At 43.7% G+C, this 18,622-nt stretch overlaps 1 protein-coding gene across 2 annotated transcripts in view; it reads right to left on the reverse strand.

Annotated features, from left to right (window-relative positions):
* The window catches only part of ARFGEF2 (ADP ribosylation factor guanine nucleotide exchange factor 2), a 99,549-nt gene that overhangs the window by 25,151 nt on the left and 55,776 nt on the right, over positions 1–18,622 (reverse strand). For both annotated transcript variants that reach the window (XM_053890167.1, XM_019458208.2), the window contains exons 22-26: positions 14,723–14,870; positions 13,484–13,583; positions 8,233–8,273; positions 7,959–8,128; positions 4,077–4,228 (exon numbers count right to left, since the gene is read on the reverse strand). In XM_053890167.1, the coding sequence (XP_053746142.1) occupies positions 4,077–4,228; positions 7,959–8,128; positions 8,233–8,273; positions 13,484–13,583; positions 14,723–14,870 (611 nt within the window). The remainder of the gene's footprint in view (positions 1–4,076; positions 4,229–7,958; positions 8,129–8,232; positions 8,274–13,483; positions 13,584–14,722; positions 14,871–18,622) is intronic.

Consider the following 18,622-nt stretch of genomic DNA (forward strand, 5'->3'; position numbering starts at 1 on the left):
ATGCCTTGGAACCTATTAAGACATATACAGTCATGAAGTAAGTTCCATTATTTTACAAATAAAACAAGAAGCAAGCTCTTATACCACTAGCTTTGAAAGTCACATTAGAGTGGCTTTAGGACTGCAAACTTGGCTTGCAAATTTCATCTGTCTTAGATAACATTCATGTTAGTCTGCAGGACTCATGCTAACTGATAACAGGTCATTTAGAGAAGGCAAACAAAAAGTCCAAACAGAGTCGAAAATTATCTAAAAGTCCACAAAGTAAATATGCTGCCCACAGATGACAAAAGACTGACTACATACTTAGGTGACTTTAATATGTAATATAACTGAATTTAGGGTTGCCTCCTAATGGGGAAAAAAAGCAGCTTGATGAGATGAACTACACGTACTGATTAATGCTTGGGGCGCCTAGGTGGCTCGGTCGGTGGAATGTCTAGCTCTTAGTTTTGGCTCAGGTCATGATCTCACAGTTCATAGGATCGAGCCCCACATCAGGCTGTGTGCTGACAGTGCGGAGCCTGCTTGGGATTCTCTCTGCCCCTTCCCCACTATCTGTCTCTGAATATCAATAAACAGTTTTAAAAATACAAAAAAAACAATGAATAAAATAAAATGTTTTTTGCCTGATTGTTAATGTGTGTCACACCGTAATACGTGATGACAGTTAATATTCTGGAAAATGTAGAAAAAACATGATGAAAAAAAATTCCTGTGATAGTACAGTATTCACATGCAGAGATTGATCTCGCTGTCTTTTTGAAATTTTCATTTATTTGTTTATAAACGTTTACTCGTTTTTGAGAGAGAGTGCAAGCAGGGGCGGGGTGGGGGAGGCGGACAGAGCATCCGATGTGGGCTCTGTGCAGACAGCAGCAGGCCCATTGCAGGGCTCGAGCTCACAAAATGTGAGATCATGACCTGAGGTGAAGTTGGACACTTAACCGACTGAACCACCCAGGTACCCCCACTTTTTTTTTTAAGTGTATTTATTTTAGGGGGTGCCTGGGTGGCTCTATCAGTTAAGCATCCGACTTTGGCTCAGGTCATGATCGATCGCGCAGCTCATGGGTTTGAGCCCCACGTCGAGCTCTGTGCTGATACCATAGAGCCTGGAGCCTGCTTCGGATTCCGTGTTTCCGTCTCTCTCTGCCCCTCCCTCACTTGTGCTGTCTCTCAAAAATAAATAAACATTAAAAAAAGTTTATTTATTTTTGAGCGAGAGTGTGCATGTGTGTGTGCAGGGGGAAGGCAGAGACAGAGAGAGACAGAGAGAGAGAGACAGAGAGAGACAGAGAGAGACAGAGAGAGGGAAGAGAATCCCAAGCAGGCTCCGTGCTCAGCACAGAGCCCAACATGGGGCTCAATCTCACAACAGTGAGCTCATGACCTGAGCCAAAATCAAGAGTCAGATGTTCAACCGACTGAGCCACCCAGGCGCCCCGATAGCACTATTATTACACTGTCCAATTCTATAACCTGGCCTTTTGACTAAACTCTTAAGCATTTCCTATGTCATAAACTTTGTGAACATCTTTTTTCTTTTTTTAAGTTTATTTTGAGAGAGAGAGCACGAGAAGGGGCAGGGCAGAGGGAGAGGGACAGAGAAGAGAATCCCAGGCAGGCTCTGCACCATCAGCATGGAGCCTGATGTGGGGCTCGAACTCACAAACCATGAGATCATGACCTGAGCCAAAACCAAGAGTTGGGTGCTTAACCGACTGAGCCACCCAGGCGCCCCAAACTTTGTGAACATCTTTCACAGCTGCACAATATTCCATGTTGTGGCTGTACCAAGAATTACTTTAACACTCTTGTATATTTAGGTGGTATCTGGCTTTTAAAAAATTATTTTGTGTTATTTCAACATTTCGTTGTATTTCAAATTAATTCCTTACAAGAGTTGCAAAAGTGTAGAACTAGTGAGTCAAAAGGCACAAAAATAGTAAGGTTCTGGATGGACACTGCCCCAATGATTTTGAAAATGTTACAGCAAGTTACGGTTCCATAAACAGTGTCTAAGAGTGGCTGGCGATGTGTGATTCTAAACTCACTCTGCCCCTTACTCAAATGCTGGCTGGGCAGCCACGGGATGGGCAGGGAGGGCCTGGGATTCTGGGGCCATCAGTGCCACCAGCCAGCCAGGCAGGCGTGAGCACACTGCTCTGCTACACGAGGCCTCGGTCTCCTTGGCACTATCAACAGTGTCCCCAGAGGCGGGAGGGTATTTCTGTGTGCACATTAAACTCAGGGGTGAGGCCAGATTCTGGGATGAGCTTTATTTTCTATTAAAATAAGCAGTAAGGTGAAGAAGAAAGACACCAAGAGAAAGACACATCAAGCAGACTTTGCTGCTGCCCTTTTTATTATCCTAAGTGACCCACGCTGGCTAATAGCCTTTGAACTTGTAAGCTCTTTTTTTAATGTTTATTTTTGAGAGACAGAGACCAAGCGTGGGTGGCAGAGGGATAGAGAGAGGGAGACACAGAATCGGAAGAAGGCTCCAGGCTCTGAGCTGTCAGCACGGAGCCTGACACGGGGCTTGAACTCATGGACTGGGAAATCATGATCTGAGTTGAAGTAGGACGCTTAACCGACCGAGCCACCCAGGCACCCCTCTCATTAAAAACAAACAATCCAAGCAGATCTCATGGACACATTTTAGGGATGGGGACAGACACAAAGGGTTACAGCTAAGAGTCATCCTTGACATTTTGTTTTATGCCCCACAGCTAACTCCTCAGTGCACACAGTAGGCTGTCCTTTCAAAACATATGCAGAATCAAATCCCATGGTGTCTCACCCCCGGGTCCAAATCTGAACTATTACAGTAGCTGCTTAACCCATCCTACTGCTTTCCATTTTCCACAGGTAAATGCAGGACAATCCCTTAACACTTCAGACCATTTCACTTCTCTGCTCAAAAGCCTCCAATGGCTTCTGTCTTTCACAGAGAACAAACCAAAGTGCTGACAAAAGCTGACGGCTCCTCTATGACCTAGGCACTCTGCGACCCAGGGCTTCATCCTTCAGGACCTTCTGCCTTTACTCTGTCCAGCTACACCAGCCTCCTTGCTCCTCCTTATCTATGTCCAGCATACTCTGTCACAGGGCTTTCGCTCTTACTTCTCCCAAGACCACATACAGCCACTCCTGGCTTGTTCCTCGCTTTGCATAAGGGTCAACCTACCAAACGCCTGCTTACCGGCCTGTATAAAAGAGTGCTTCTACTCTTAGCCCCTTACCTTGATTTAAACATTTATTTATCTATCTCACTGGAATCTAAACAAGGGTTTACTTTTGAATTTCATTATGGAAAATTTCAAACACGTACAAAAGTAAAGAGAATATGGTAACGAACACCCCTGTACCCAGTTGCGATGATGATTAAATCAGGGCCAGATGAAAACAGGAATTTTTGACTGTTTGCTTCTGTGCTGTATGTGTGGCACTTAGAACAGTACCTAGCGATGGCAGGCTGCAATAAATACAGGCGAAGGGAACAAATGATGAACAGGGAGAGTGCTTCAGAGGGACAGCTGTCCTGATCTCTTCTATCGCCTTCCGGGGCAGAAATGAAGGATCATGTAATTCTTGACCTTGTTTTGGGATGCCTCAGCAGTGGCTCTTTCTCTGGACTTCAGCACCCACCCCAGTAACGATGCATGGTATGTTTCTACTAGTTGTGGTGGTGTAACCTGTTCTTCTGGTGAAGGCCACACACAGATCTCAGTGATTTACTTAGAAATGACACGTGTGGGGGCGCCTGGGTGGCTCAGTCGGCTAGGCATCATGGTCTCATGGTGCGTGGGTTCAGGCCCCGCATTGGGCTCTCTGCTGTCAGTGCAGAGCCCGCGTTGGACCCTCTGTCCCCCAATCTTGTCTCTCACCCGCTCATGCTCTCTTTCAAAAATAGGTAAACATAAAAAAAAAAAAGATACAGATGAATTATAGGCTGTTCATTTTATTTGCTTCCATCAACAAGGGAAGAAAATATCGTGTGATTAGTGTTAGGTCTTTTTGGGCCTCCCCTGGGGAGTTTGACCAAAGGTCTTCTAGAACAATGTACATACCTGTTTTTCTTCATGATATGCTCAAAGGGCCTCAGAAAATCTTTCTGGAAACGGAAGTTGGCTAATTCTCCTTTCTCGAGAAACTTCATAGAGAGCTGCCTTAAGGAGTCAACAGCAAAGATGGCCACATCTTCATTGGGGTTACAGCCAACCTGAGCAGGAAAGGGAGGTGAGGTGACACAGGCACAGTGCAACTGTGGATGTGGGGTTCTGAACATCAAAAACGGATAGGCTGCCTTCAAAACAAATGCTCTGGAAAAGCACGCCGAAGGAAAAAAGAAAATGGCATTTCTTGGCTATGACCTGTACAATTTTTAAGTTTAATGATGAAAGATCAGTACTGCACATTTAAAGTGCTTTCAAAATATGCTAAAAAAATTTTTTTAATGTTCATTTATTTTTGGGAGAGAGACAGAGCACCAGCAAGTGGGGGAGGGGCAGAGAGAGACACACCCAGAATCCGAACAGGCTACAGGTTCTGAGCTGGCAGCATAGAGCCTGATGCAGGGCTCGAACTCATGAACCATGAGATCATGACCTGAGCCGAAGTCAGATGCTTAACTGCCTGAGCCACCCAGGCACCCCGCTATTTAAATTTTTTTTTTAAGATTGTGGCCAAATACATGTAAAACATAAAAGTGACCATCTGAAGTGCACACAGTTCAGCAGTGTTAAGTACATTCACGTTGTTGTGCAATAGATCTCTGGAACTCTTTATGTAGCAAAACTGAAACTCTATACTCATTAAATAATTCCTCATGTACTAATTAATTTTATCTAAACAAAAGGAGAAGTCAAAAGACTTTAAAGTCTCTAAAGCCTTTTCATACTTGCCTGTCACCTAAAGCAAATTATAAATGTCTATCGCCAGCCTCAAAGAATTCAGCACATTGAGGCTTTTGATTTCCTTAAAACTGTACTTGTCTATAGTCCACCTACTTTTAGGGACTGGAGCTGTGGCTATATATTTGGTTGCTCAGGCTTTTGCCTCAAAAAGAATCCTAAAAGCAGAGCAAGGGGATGTTTCCCACCAGAACCCATGCGAAGGGACCTGGGGCATGTTGCAGGAGCCTGCTCCAAGCAAGGAACTTCGCTAGCATGTGGTCTGACCTGAAAATGCGTTACTTTTAACGAAAGTAACATGGCAATAACATTTGCAATAAAGAAAAACTGGAGGTGCGCCTGGGTGGCTCAGTCGGTTAAGGGTCCAACTCTTCAACTCAGGTCATGGACCTCATGGTTCATGGAATCAAGCCCCATGCTGGGCTCTGAGCTGACAGTATGGGGCCTCCTTGCGATTCTCTCTCTCTGCCTCTCCAGCACAAGCATGCTCGCTCGCTGTCTCTCTCTCAAAAGAAATAAACTTAAAAAAAAAAAAGAAAAATTGGAAACATCAATAGGAAAATGGTTACATAATGGTATATTCACATACATGCAATAAAATTTGGCAGTTAAAAACAAATACGTCCAAGCCTTAAAAAAAAAAAAAAAAAAAAAAAAAGAAGAAGAAGAAAAAAGAAGAAAATTCTATCACAGGCTACAGTACAGATAAACCTTGAGGACATTATGCCAAGTGAAATAAGCCAGTCACCAAAAGATAAATACTGCATGATTCCACTTATACGAAGTCCGTAGAACAGTTGAATTCACAGAGACAAGAAGCAGAATGGTGGTTGCCAGGAACTGGGGGAGGGGTGGTGAAGAATGGGAAGCTGGTGTTTGATGAATTTGGAGTTTCAGTTTTACGGGAGGAAAAGAAGAGCTCTGCAGATCTGTTGCACATGATGTGAGTGTACTTAACACTAATAAATTATATGTTTACCAACAGTTACAATGAAAAATGTTATGCGTATTTTACAGTTATAAAAATAAATTCAGGGGCGCCTGGGTGGCGCAGTCGGTTGAGCGTCCGACTTCAGCCAGGTCACGATCTCGCGGTCCGTGAGTTCGAGCCCCGCGTCAGGCTCTGGGCTGACGGCTCGGAGCCTGGAGCCTGTTTCCGATTCTGTGTCTCCCTCTCTCTCTGCCCCTCCCCCGTTCATGCTCTGTCTCTCTCTGTCCCAAAAATAAATAAAAAACGAAAAAATAAAAAAATAAAAAAATAAAAATAAATTCATACACTCTAATAGCAGTCAAATCTTTAAGATTCCTTGCTAAGTGGAAGACGAAAGTTACAAACTGGTATGTAATACTAATCACGTTTTTTAGAAAAACAAAACAAACCAAGACAAGATTATCTGTATTTCTATGATATATTTCTATATATCTATATTTCTATTATATTTCTACAAAAATGTTTGGGAAAATATATACCAAACTGGTAACAATTAGTTTGGGGCAGGGCTCAACTGGGGAGTGGTGACGGTCGAAAGTGGTTTTAGCTGTAATTTTTTTTAAGGTGTTCATGGAGTGTTCATTTATTTAAAAAAAAAAAATCTTTTTTTAATGTTTATTTATTTTTTGAGAGAGAGAAACACAGAGTGCAAGCAGGGGAGGGGCAGAGAGAGAGGGAGACACAGAATCCCAAGCAGGCTCCAGGCTCTGAGCCGTCAGCACAGAGTCCGACATGGAACTTGAACCCACAAACCGCGAGATCACGACGTGAGCTGAAGTGGGACGCCCAACTGACCGAGCCACCCAGGCGCCCCTCATGTAACGTTCGTTTAATTAAAGACTAATAAAGAGAATATTCCTCTCGTAAAAATCAGGGGGATTCAGGAATTCCTGCTGCAGAGCACATTCCATGCTGATTGAGCAGCTTTGCACACACCCCAGGACACGCATGCGCCCTAGTTTAAAAGAGGAACATGGGACTGTGCCAAAGACTCTGCTAGAATTCCAAGAGCTAACTTACAGCTGTACTCAGCCAACCATCTCTTCAAACCTTGAGACCCTTACGTGCCCCGGTTCCCAAGGGGAAGCACAACATCTTCCTGAAGTGGTAGAAAGAATGACGAGCTGCAGACGGAGGGACTGAATTTTCCACAACTTTGTGCTAAATGGTTCTGATGAGATGGAACAGACATTTGTAATGAAGCTGACAACCACGAAAAGTCTAATTACTACCTGCCAGCCCATGTCCCAGGCCTGCCCATAAGCGGCCCAAAGATAACTGAGAACCGGCACGTAAAGACTCTTGACAAAAGGGGTGCCTTCAGTCAGTTGAGCATCTGACTCTTGATTTCAGGTCAGGTCATGATCTCACGGTTCGTGGGATCGAGCCCCACATCCGGTTCTGTGCTTGGGATTCTCTGTCTCTCTCCCTCTCTCTCTGCCCCTCTCTGGCGTGCACTCTCTCTCTCTCAAAGTAAATAAAAGAAAGAAAAAAACTCTTGACAATAGAATCACAGGTGGGAACAGTAACCTGTATAAACTGATGTTCTCTCTCAAGTCCCACCGAACATAAAATCTAGACTCGAAAGAGTTGGGAAATGTTTACCAAAAAAAACCCACTTTTGGATGATCACTTCTAAGAGAAAACAGTCCAGAGGCCGGACTGGTGTCACCAAGCCCCCGCCCCGGGAACTCCACTTGGCGTCCTCTGGCATCAAGCTGCCAGAGCTTTGAACTCTCACTGAGCACCTGGGCTTTATCTCGATTCCGTGCTTCGTTAGCAAGATGTGTCCTGAAGTATCAGAAATGCCTGAGAGAGGTTATTCGGGGGGTCTGGGGACGCTCAAAAAACTTTTCATACAAATTAACGGTAACTACCTCTTTGCTTTACATCATTTCAGCTTACAAAAGGTTTCACAGGAATGCTCTACTCTCGGATAGCACGGAAATGTGTACAGGCACCTACACTCTCAATCACTTCTTTTTTGAATACAGTTGCCTGCCTTTTTCTGGACATCGATGGAGTAGTTTTTGAATGTGAAGAGTTACCTTATTGAAGTGATCTCCAATCACATGCCATATTCGGGACCATTGCAGCCGAATCCGATTCATGTTGTAGTATGAGATCTCCACGATCTTCTGCAAGCTGAACATGCGGGGGTGGTGGGGGGAGGCCAGCTCGTCCATGGACACGGCACACAACCAGCGGACAAAGTCAACTGCAGGCCGGACCCAACAACACATGCGAGGCTTCATTAGTAACGGCCAGAGAGTCACAACATGAGGATTCTGTAGCTGTCACATGTGAGTGACAAATACATACCTATGGCATTTCCATCCAGTCTGGTAGATCCAGTAAAAATTCTAGGAAGATAATTTCAGACACAGTAAGATCAAAGTTAGATTTGGAAGCTGAATTTCAATTTCAAACACTGAAGAAAAGGCAAAAAAGGAAACATTTTGGGTCTGGCACCTCTACTAAAATAAATGAGGAGGCATCAGAGGCACAGAACTGGTAAATGAACTGAGTTGAAAGCAGAAATGCCTACAACGGTAGAAAGAAAAAGCGACACATCAAAAGGAGGAAGGGGGAGTAAAGTATAACAGCATGTGATGTCACGACAGTGGGACACTGTCAACTAAATCAACTAAAGTTGATTATTTCAAATGTGTTCCAAGAACTTAAGGAAAGGATAAGGACAATGTCTCTCTAACAGAGAATATTAACAAATATACTAAAAAGGTGCTCCTCCATAAGATGAACACAAACACACAAAACAATTTTTTTTTGGCAAAAAAACTTACCAAAACCAACTCTTCTAGGACTGACTCTGGAAATTACCAAAGGCTGATAAAATGCTCATTCAAGAAAAATGGCTAAATCTTGGTATGAATAGAGGACACAACGGTGTTTTAACTTGGCCTATTTCCATTACTGTCTCCCCAGCTCCATGGGAGTGTTGAAAACCAACCGCTCTGAAGTCAAAGTAACTGTGAGACCAGCAACCTAGCTCCACAGGAGAGAACAGAACAGTCCTGGAATTTCCCCCAAAATACCATTCTCAGGGAACTGACATGTGACCTGCCTGGCACAGTACCCTGGGAACCCTCATTTCTAGGATTTGTCCACATTTGACACAGACCTCGTTCAGTTCAAACAGCCTTTTCTCTGGGGCTTTTGTCACAAGCAATCTGTGTAACCAATGAACAATGCAGCTACCTGAGTACGACCAGGTCAAACAAGGACCTGGGCAAAAATTTAAAAGGAAAAGTTGGGAATAAGGTGTCCACGGGAGGCTTTAAAAAGGTACACCAGGGGCGCCTGAGTGGCTCAGTCAGTTGAGCGTCTGACTCTTGATTTTGGCTCAGGCTGTGATCCCGGGGGCATGGGACTGAGCCCCGCATTGGGCTCTGCACTGGGTGTCAAGCCTGTTTGAGATTCTCTCTCTCCCTCTGCCCCTCTTCCCTACTCGCATGTGCACACATGCACATTCTCTCCCTCTTTCAAATAAAAATTAAAAAAAAATATTAAAAAAAAAAAGTAACAAAAAGCTCTACCATATTCCTGGTGATCTAGATAGCCATCACATGGGTAAGGCTTTGTACACACCCACGGAAGACAGGACAGGGCCCTAAGCGCTCATCTTTGGCAGGCCTTAAGGCACAACACAACATGCCAGAGCATCAGAGGGGCACCCCAAAACACACTCAAAACTCCGCAGCAAAGGCTGGCATGCTTAACAGTCCCAGGCATATGGGATCTTTGTCCAATTCTTAGCTGATCACAAAGACCAAATGAGTAGACAGTGGCTATATGCGAAAAGAATACAGGCTTTATATAGTTAGTTCAGGAAAGTCATTCAACAAACTAATAGCAATGACAACAATAATAAACCCTGGGTGTGTGGTGGGCAACCTGATACCCAAAGCTGTCTCAATGTATTTTTTAAAGTATCAATTTTCAACAAAAAATTGTTAAGACATGTAAAGAAACAAGAAACGATGGCCTATTTACAGGTAAACAACAACAGATCCAGTCCCTGAGGAAACCTAGATATTGAATTTACTAAAGTTTTAAAGTTGATTATTTTATTTTTATTAAAAATTTTTAATGTTTATTTTTGAGAGAGAGAGAGAGAGAGAGAGAGAGAGAGAGAGAGTGTGTGTGTGTGTGAGAGAGAGAGAACAGGGGAGGGGCAGAGAGAGAGGGAGACAGAGGATCCGAAGTAGGCTCTAGGCTCTGAGCTGTCAGCACAGAGCCGGATGCAAGGCTCGAACTCACGAGCTGTGAGATCATGACCTGAGCCGACGTTGGATGCTTAACCAACTGAGCCACGCAGGTAACACCTAAAGATGATTATTTCAAATATGTTCAAAGAACTTAAGGAAAGGATAAGAACAATGTCTCATTAATAGAGAATATTAATAAATATATTAAAAAAGTAATAAATAACCCAACAGAAATTCTGGAGTTGAAAATCATAAAACTGAAATGAAAAATTCACTGGAGGGGCTCAACAGTTTTCAGCTGACCAAAGAGTTCGTGAACTTGAAGATAGGTCAGATGAGATTATGCAGTGTGATAAACAGACATAAAAAGAATTAAAAAGAAAGTGAACAGAGCCTCAGAGACCTGTAGGGCACTATCAAATATATAGACATACATAAGGGATGTCTGAACAAGAGAGGAAAGAAAGGGGTTGGAAGAACTTTTGAAGAAATAATGGCTACAAATACCCCAAATTTGATGAAAAACAATCTACACATTCTAGAATCTCAACAAACTCCAGTAAGATAAACTCAAGAGCTCCACATTCAGACATATAATAATCAAAATGATGAAAGGCACAGACCGTGAGAGAATCTTGGAAGTAGAAAGAGAGCAGAGATTTGTGACTGCATAATGGATCCTATGGAAAATGAAAAGCTGATTTCCCATCACAAACCACGGAGGCTAAAAGGCAGTGGGATATCATATTTAAGGTGCCAAAACAAAAAGACTATAAGCCAAGAATTCCAAATGCAGCAAAACTTACCTTCGAAAATGAAGGAGTAACTAAAATATCCCGAGATACACAAAATCGGAGATGATTCATTGCTAACCAACCTACCCTATAGGAAATATTAAAGGAAGTTCTTCAGGTTCTAATGAAAGGATGACAGAGAATAACTCAAAAGAATCTGAAGAAATAAAGAGCACTGGTAAAGGTAAGTGCGTGGGGAAATAGGTATTTCTTGTTTGTAACTCATTTTATTTACCGGATTCGAGGACAGCGAAGGTAATCATTGTAAACCGTGTTGATGGGCAGGTGTGTATAAACATGTAAGTCATATGACAGCACAAAGGAGAGGGGAGAGAATGGAGCTATACAGAAGACCTGTTTCAGACTATTCAAATTAAGTGGACATTAATTCAAAGTCAAATGTTCAAAGTTAAAATGTTACTAATCATGATCCCCAAAGCAATCAGTAAGAAAAACACTCAAAAAATATAGTAAAACAGACGAGGAAAGTAAAATGATACACTAGAAAATATCTTACCATATAAGAAGGCAGTGATAATGAAGGAACGGGAGAACAAAAGTGACACATTTTTAAAAAGAGCAAAAGAGCGGATATAAATCCTATATATCAGCAATTAAATTATAATTAAATGTAAATAGATACTTTAATAGATATAATTAAAAGTAATAGACACTTCTCGGGATTCTCTCTCTCCCCCCATCTCGTGTTCTCTCTCAAAATAAATTAAATAAAAACTTAAAAAATGGTCCAACCATCTGCTGTCCAAAGAGACTCGATTTATTGATTATTATTTTGCTAAAGTAGGCTCCATGCCCAACGTGGGGTTTAAACTCATGACTCTGAGGTCAAGAGTCACATGCTCTACTGACTGAGCCAGACAGGTGCCCCCAAAGAGTTTCGCTTTAAATTCAAAGACACAAATAGGTTGAAAGTAAAACAATAGAAAAGACACAGCATATCAAAAAGTAAACAAGAGAGAGCTGGGTGGCTGCACCAATGTAAGACAAGAGATTTAAAAATCATTACTAGAGGGGTGCCTGTGTGGCTCAGTCGGTTAAGTGTCAGACTTCGGCTCAGGTCATGATCTCATGGTTTGAGTTCAAGCCCCGTGTCGGGCTCTGTGCTGACAGCTCAGAGCCTGGAGCCTGCTTCAGGTTCTGTGTCTCCTCCTCTCTCTCTGTCCCTCCCATGCTCATGCTCTGTCTCTGTCTCTCAATAGTAAATAAACGTTAAAAAAAATTAAATAAATAAATAAATAAATAAAAATCATTAGTAGAGACAAAGACTGTTTTATAACATAAAAGGTTAAATCTGTCAAGAAAACATATGATTACAAACATATGCATCTAACAACAAACCCCAAAGTCATGACGCAAACAGATAGAACTGGAAAGCAGAAATGGACAATTGAACCATGCTCAGAATCCACAAATCCATATAGACGGAATGAAGATTACGGGCTCAGGGACCACTGGCAGAGGAAATGGGGAATGACTGCTAATAAGCACAGGGAGATGAAAATGCCCTGAAATTCCACAGTGGTGATGACCACACAACTCCAAATATACTAAAACCCACGGAATTGTACGTTTTAAAAGAACAGATCTTATGGCATGCGAATTGTATCTCGGTTTTTAGACATGTAACAGCACAAGAGTGGTGCTAGGCAAGACTGCCTGTGGTCCGTGATGTGGCTGAGGCAGAGAAACAGAAAAGAAGTAAGTGTGGTTAGTGGAAGAACAAAAATTTTGTACTATTAGCCTAAACCTAACTGAAAAATGTGGGGGAAACCAGTCAAAAGTATGTTATAGAGAGTGTCTCTCTTAGAAGCAGAGAAGCAACAGGAACAAGGTAATTAAATACACTGACAAAGAATTCAAAATACTAAGGATTGTCCTGAGAACAATACAAATTATGACAAAAATTCTGTACGGCTGTCATCGCAAAATGGTCTATATTTAACGCACCGGGCTGGGTCAATAACCAAATGAACAGCAGCGTACATGATTATTTGGTGGTAAGTTTCAGGAGCGTGTTCATTTTAGAAAATTCACATTTCACGCACAGGTACCTAATGAATGTCTTCAAATGAGAGTACCTGTGTTTCTCTCAGATGTTTAGGTCAAGTTTCAAGTAAACAGAATGGAAAGGTTCGGAGGAAAAACAAATGGAAACTATCAATTTGGCCAAGTCTCACTCATGGATGTAGGCTTTAAATCTTAAACCTTTCTTGACATTTTTATGAAAGTAATTTCTATTAAGGAAACAAGGTAACCTAAAACATGAGCACAAGCAAAAAATCTTGTTTCTGACATGATTTGGTCACAAGGTTAAAGTTATAATTTTTCTTCAAAAGGTCAGGAGGCAATTCAGGTCCCAATTCAGATGAACGTGAAGGTTATGAGTGGCTGTGGATGCCACTTCCTAGCCTGAGTGATCTGGAGCTCACCACACTCACAAGAGGCAAACGAGCGGAGAGTCCAATAACGACACAGACGATGTGCCAAGCTACTGGACAGTCCAGCTTTGCTGGAGAACAAAATCATTACCTGTCCACAGCTACAACCACACTCTGCGAGCTGGTCTCACCAACCGACTCCTGGAAGCTGGCCATCTGTCTTTTATCCACGCCACCACTCACCAAATTACCTGGAAGGCAACGCGCAAAAGTCAACAGTGCTTCAAAAACAGTCAAATATTTAGAACAAAGTATTCTGTGGCATCAGTCTGCAGCAACAAGAGACATATATGCGAAGGGTTTGTGGGGGGAAAAAAAAAAGCCCCAAGCCCCCTCAACTGATGACAGAATAAAATACATTCTTATTCTGTAAATACAAACTCCTTTGCTTGTACCAACCACCTCCTTTCCTTTACAGTCTTTTACATTTTTATAGTATTGAATGCCTGTATTTAGGAAAACAAATACGAATTAAACAACCCTAACTTAGAGCTCCTGGAAGATGTGATGGCCTCCACCTGCTGAATGTCCGGCATGCTTTCCAGGACTTCAGCCCAGCCATCCCTGTGTGCACCCTAAGGAGGCGATGCTATGACAACCCCTCCCCTCTCACACCATCTGTGCTTTTAGCATTACCCGGCACTATTCCAACCAGTGCAGTGGGACCTAGGAGCCTGCCCTCTGCCCCGAGACAGCCTGGGTTTGACACCCGCCTCTGCTACTCCTTGCAGTGTGGTCTTGTTCGGGTCACTTCACCCCAGCCTCACCTTCCTCACTTACAAGATGGGGATGACAATCGTGCCAATCTCAATGCGTTGTTCAGAGGAATGAATGCGTTCAAATGTGTAAACGGAGGGTTTCGAATGTGGTCCCACACATCTGTTTGCCCTACTTACTGTTACTGTTCTATCACTGATGGAGTCTCTCGATTCAGTGAGAAAGAATTCTACTTTCATGAGAATACCATCTAGTTAAAAGGTCCCCAAATGAACATGGAAGAGACGGTGAAGAATCCTTCTAAAAATCGAGAGATGCAGATATCCACTAGGTACTAACGCTGCAGCCTTTCTAAAGCAAATGGCCCTCCACCCAATAGTTCTATGCACAGAAAGAAAAGTAATGCACCCTGATTTTGACAAAATAGGCATTTACTCAACAGTTCGAGCACAGACATGACAGCCAGAGCAGCACTTGCACTTCCACGAATAAACATGCTGTCAGCTGGCACACAAGGAAGAGGTTTACACAACAGTCCTGCTGAGACAAGAAGCGTTTCATTCCGGTTAACTTGTGACTCCAGGATGGCCAGCCGTGGGGCCTGGTGTCTTACCAAGGCCAAGGCCCATGAACTCTTCTCCTGCCAACGTGTGGCTCTTCAGGCTCCCTTCTCTTTCACGTCCAGATCCAGACAAGTAGCGGGTTTTCACACCGGTTCCTATGAGCTGAGCAAGCTCCAGCTGGCTGATGCATTTCAAGATCTAATGAAGAGAAGGCATGAAGAAATGAGTTCCTGGGGCACCCAGGTGGCTCAGTCAGTTAAGCATCTGACTCCTGATTTTGGCTCAGGTCATGATCTCACAATTGTGAGACTGAGCCCTAAGTAGGACTCTGTGCTGGTCATGGAGCCTGCTTAAGATTCTCTCTCTTTCTCTCCCTCTGCTTCTCCCCCCACCCCCCGCCCCCAAAAAAGAGTATACTTATCTTGATGAGCACTGAGTAATGTATAGAAATGTTGAATCACTGTATTGTACACCTGAAACTAATATAACACTATATGTTAACTGTACTAGAATTAAAAAAAATAAAAATAAAAAACAGTATCGGGGCACCTGGGTGGCTCAGTCGGTTAAGTGTCTGACTGCGGCTCAGGTCACGATCTCATGGTTTGTGAGTCTGAGCCCCGCGTCGGGCTCTGTGCTGACAGCTCGGAGCCTGGAGCCTGCTTCGGACTCTATGTCTCCCTCTCTTTCTGCCCCTCCCCTACTCGTGCTCTGTCTCTATCAAAACTAAATAAACGTAAAAAAAAAAACAAAACAACAGTATCCGCTAAGGCTGACGAAAAAGAAAAAAACCTCACATCTTTAAAATACAAAAAGAAACCAGTTCCCATTTCTAGCAATCTTAGTCATTAAAGAGTTCTTTGAAACACACAGCTTTTCAGGTGAGAATAAAATCTGAGGGTCTTAGGGTGGTTTCCCTAGTCATGGTTAGGCGACCCGTTGAGTGTGGGCCTGGAAGACAGACTTCGCTATTTTTTTTTTCAAACTATTAAAAAGGAAAAGAGAAAATGACCAGGAGAAAAGCTGGTACAATGGAGTTATGCCATATGGATGTTTAATGAACTCCTCAGACACATAAAACACTAGTCTCCCTGCTGCTCCATTAACTTGACATGGCTCGTCGTGAGCCTTTGTACCTGCTGTTCCTTATTCCTAGAATATGTTCCTTACGCTCTTCCCTATGGCTCACTTCCACCTCAGACACGTGTGTCCCTCAGAGACCTCCTTTAACTTGCCCTGAGATCACACACCCTCTCCACCACCATCCCCTGGTAACATTTTTTTTTTTCCCTCAGCGCTTACCACGTTTTGGCGTTTTGCCATCTATTTGCTTGTTCTCTGCCTTAAGTCCCAACAGGGCACTGACTGTTTTGTTCACTTAAAATAGCTGATTATTGTTTGGCTGGCTGGCTGGCTGGCTGACTGAGAACATGCCCCAGAATGGGGGTGCGGCGGGAAGAAAGGCTGCACCTTTCCAGCCCTGTGGGGTGGTTCTGGGGCTGAGAAGTCATACCTGCACACAAGCCAGGTGTGCAGTTCACACCTGAATAGTTTGGAGAACTAAATGATTGTTTACCTGAAGAAACAGAGATTGGTCCCAACTTCCACCAGAGGAAAAACTGGTTCCAAGAAACTGATTGTGGGACAGCGTGGAGATCCCCAGGTAAACCCTTCCCAAGGGATTTTCACGGGAATTTGTGACTAAAGCTGAGTATTGCCTTTCGTGTTGACTTTATCATCCGATGTCAGAGTATGGGAGCCCGTTATACCATGGAGCGCTTCTGTTATTATAGACTGCCTTCCAGCTGACTGAGAGAGGTACTTAACTCTACCAGAAAGAGCTATCCTCTGATTGCTCCATATACAATACTATTAAATTATTACCAGTAAACTATGAATTCCCTCCCTTTTCCAGAAGCTGAGGATGGCCAGAGTCTTGAGTATGTCAACAACCTGTGGCTGAGGGCTTCTTGGTTCCAAGTCTGATTTCTCAAGGTTTCTGACCATCACATAGGTGGTAATTCATTTTCACATTTCCAGGTGTTGCTACAGACTTGGCAACCAGCAGGAACCCCACATAGATCATGCCTCCCAGGTTAAAAAAAGTTCTACGAAACAAAGTGGCTACTTATTGACTCATCAGACGTTATGACTCCTCAGAAGACAGGAAATTATTTCTTAAAAAATAGGGGCGCCTGGGTGGCTCAGTCGGTTGAGCGTCCGACTTCGGCTCAGGTCATGATCTCATGGTCTGTGAGTTCGAGCCCCGAGTCGGGCTCTGTGCGGACAGCTCGGAGCCTGGAGCCTGTTTCAGTATCTGTGTCTCCCTCTCTCTCTGCCCCTCCCCCGCTCCCCCGCTCATGCTCTCTCTCTCTCAAAAATAAATAAACTTAAAAAAAAAAAATACACACAAACAAAAAAACCAGGGCTCCTGGCTGGCTCAGTCACCAGAGCATGTCCCCGATCTTGGGGTCATGAGTTCAAACCCCACACTGGGCATAGAGATAAAATAAAACAAAACAAAACCCAAACCAACCCAGCCCTCTCCACCCCCACCCCATGCAACTTCATCTTTTCTAATACAGAAAACTCCAGGATTGTGACAGAGAAAGGAAAGGCTGGGTGGAGGAGGACGAAGGTGTGTGCCATGATAAGGGGGAGGAGGACAGCTAACACCTACTGAGCCCTTACCACCTGCCAAACGCAGTTCTGATCCCTTTCCCGCGCCATGACCTCCCTTCTCCTCATGGCACCCCACAGAGGTACGGCCTGGGGACTGAGGGACTTGCAGGCCACACACAGGCAGGCAGAGGTGCACACCCAGCCCGGCCCCCCGCAGTGCAGCCCGGGGGGGGGGGATGGGGACCGGGGACCCTTCCCCCTTAAGGACTCTGTGGGGCAGGAGGCAGCAATCTTCCCTCTAGGTGCCCACAGTCCCCGCAACTCTGCACTCTCTCACCTCCACTTTTTCACAATTTTCTCTTTAAAGCAAGAAGCAATATACACAAATGGTAGAGAAATCAGGTAATGTAACTTAAGGGAAAAAAAGCAGAAAATAAATTGCCTACCTAATTCTATCACTCAGGATGTTAACGTTTTTCTTTATCTGTTCAAACCTCATTCTCTATGTACGTTTAAAATGAATTTTTACTTCATATACTGTGACCACCTTTCCATGACACAAAATCATTTTTATTTTTTTCTCTAAAGTCTTTTTAGAGACAGAGCATGAGCGGGAGAGGGGCAGAGAGAGAGGGAGACACAGAATCCGAAACAGGGTCCTGAGCTGACAGCACAGAGCCCGACGTGGGGCTCGAACTCACAGACCGCGAGATTGTGACCTGAGCTGAAGTCGGACGCTTAACCGACTGAGCCACCCAGGCGCCCCTAAAGTCTTTTTTAAGACTCCATTCATTATTTTCCTTGTCACTTATTTGTTGAAGAGCTTGGTCATTCAGTCGGGGGGGTTTTCATCTCCTATAGTTGATGGACATGATCTCATTTACACATGCCTCTGGCCCCTAGATTTCCCGCAAACTGGCAGTACAGGCTTGGACTGACTCGGTTTGCAGGTGGGGGCAGAAGCATTTCATGGGTGGTACTGTGTGCTTCCATCAAGGAGCACGTATGTCTGGCTGTCCCCCCCTTCAGCAACATTATTTCAAATGGCCTCATAACACTCTAAGGAATGGCCGACCACACTTTTGTTCTATTTTCTTTTAAAGAGCAATGTCTCATTGCTGGGACATCCAGGCTGTTTCTCATACAATCTTTTTCCTATGATAACTAAAATTTCAATGAATGACCTTTCAAACACATGTCTGTACCCACAAATAATTATCTTTAGGTGAGCACCTTAGAATGTTATTGAAGGAAAAACGTAAACCCACCGGCAATCTCCTTAGTGGCTTACTGTAAATGTTGACCTTTCTTTCCAGATCAGGCTCCCA

This window comes from Panthera pardus, unplaced genomic scaffold (genome assembly GCF_024362965.1).
Source record: "Panthera pardus isolate Hobbes unplaced genomic scaffold, ASM2436296v1 HiC_scaffold_25, whole genome shotgun sequence".
Taxonomy (NCBI): Eukaryota; Metazoa; Chordata; class Mammalia; order Carnivora; family Felidae; genus Panthera; species Panthera pardus.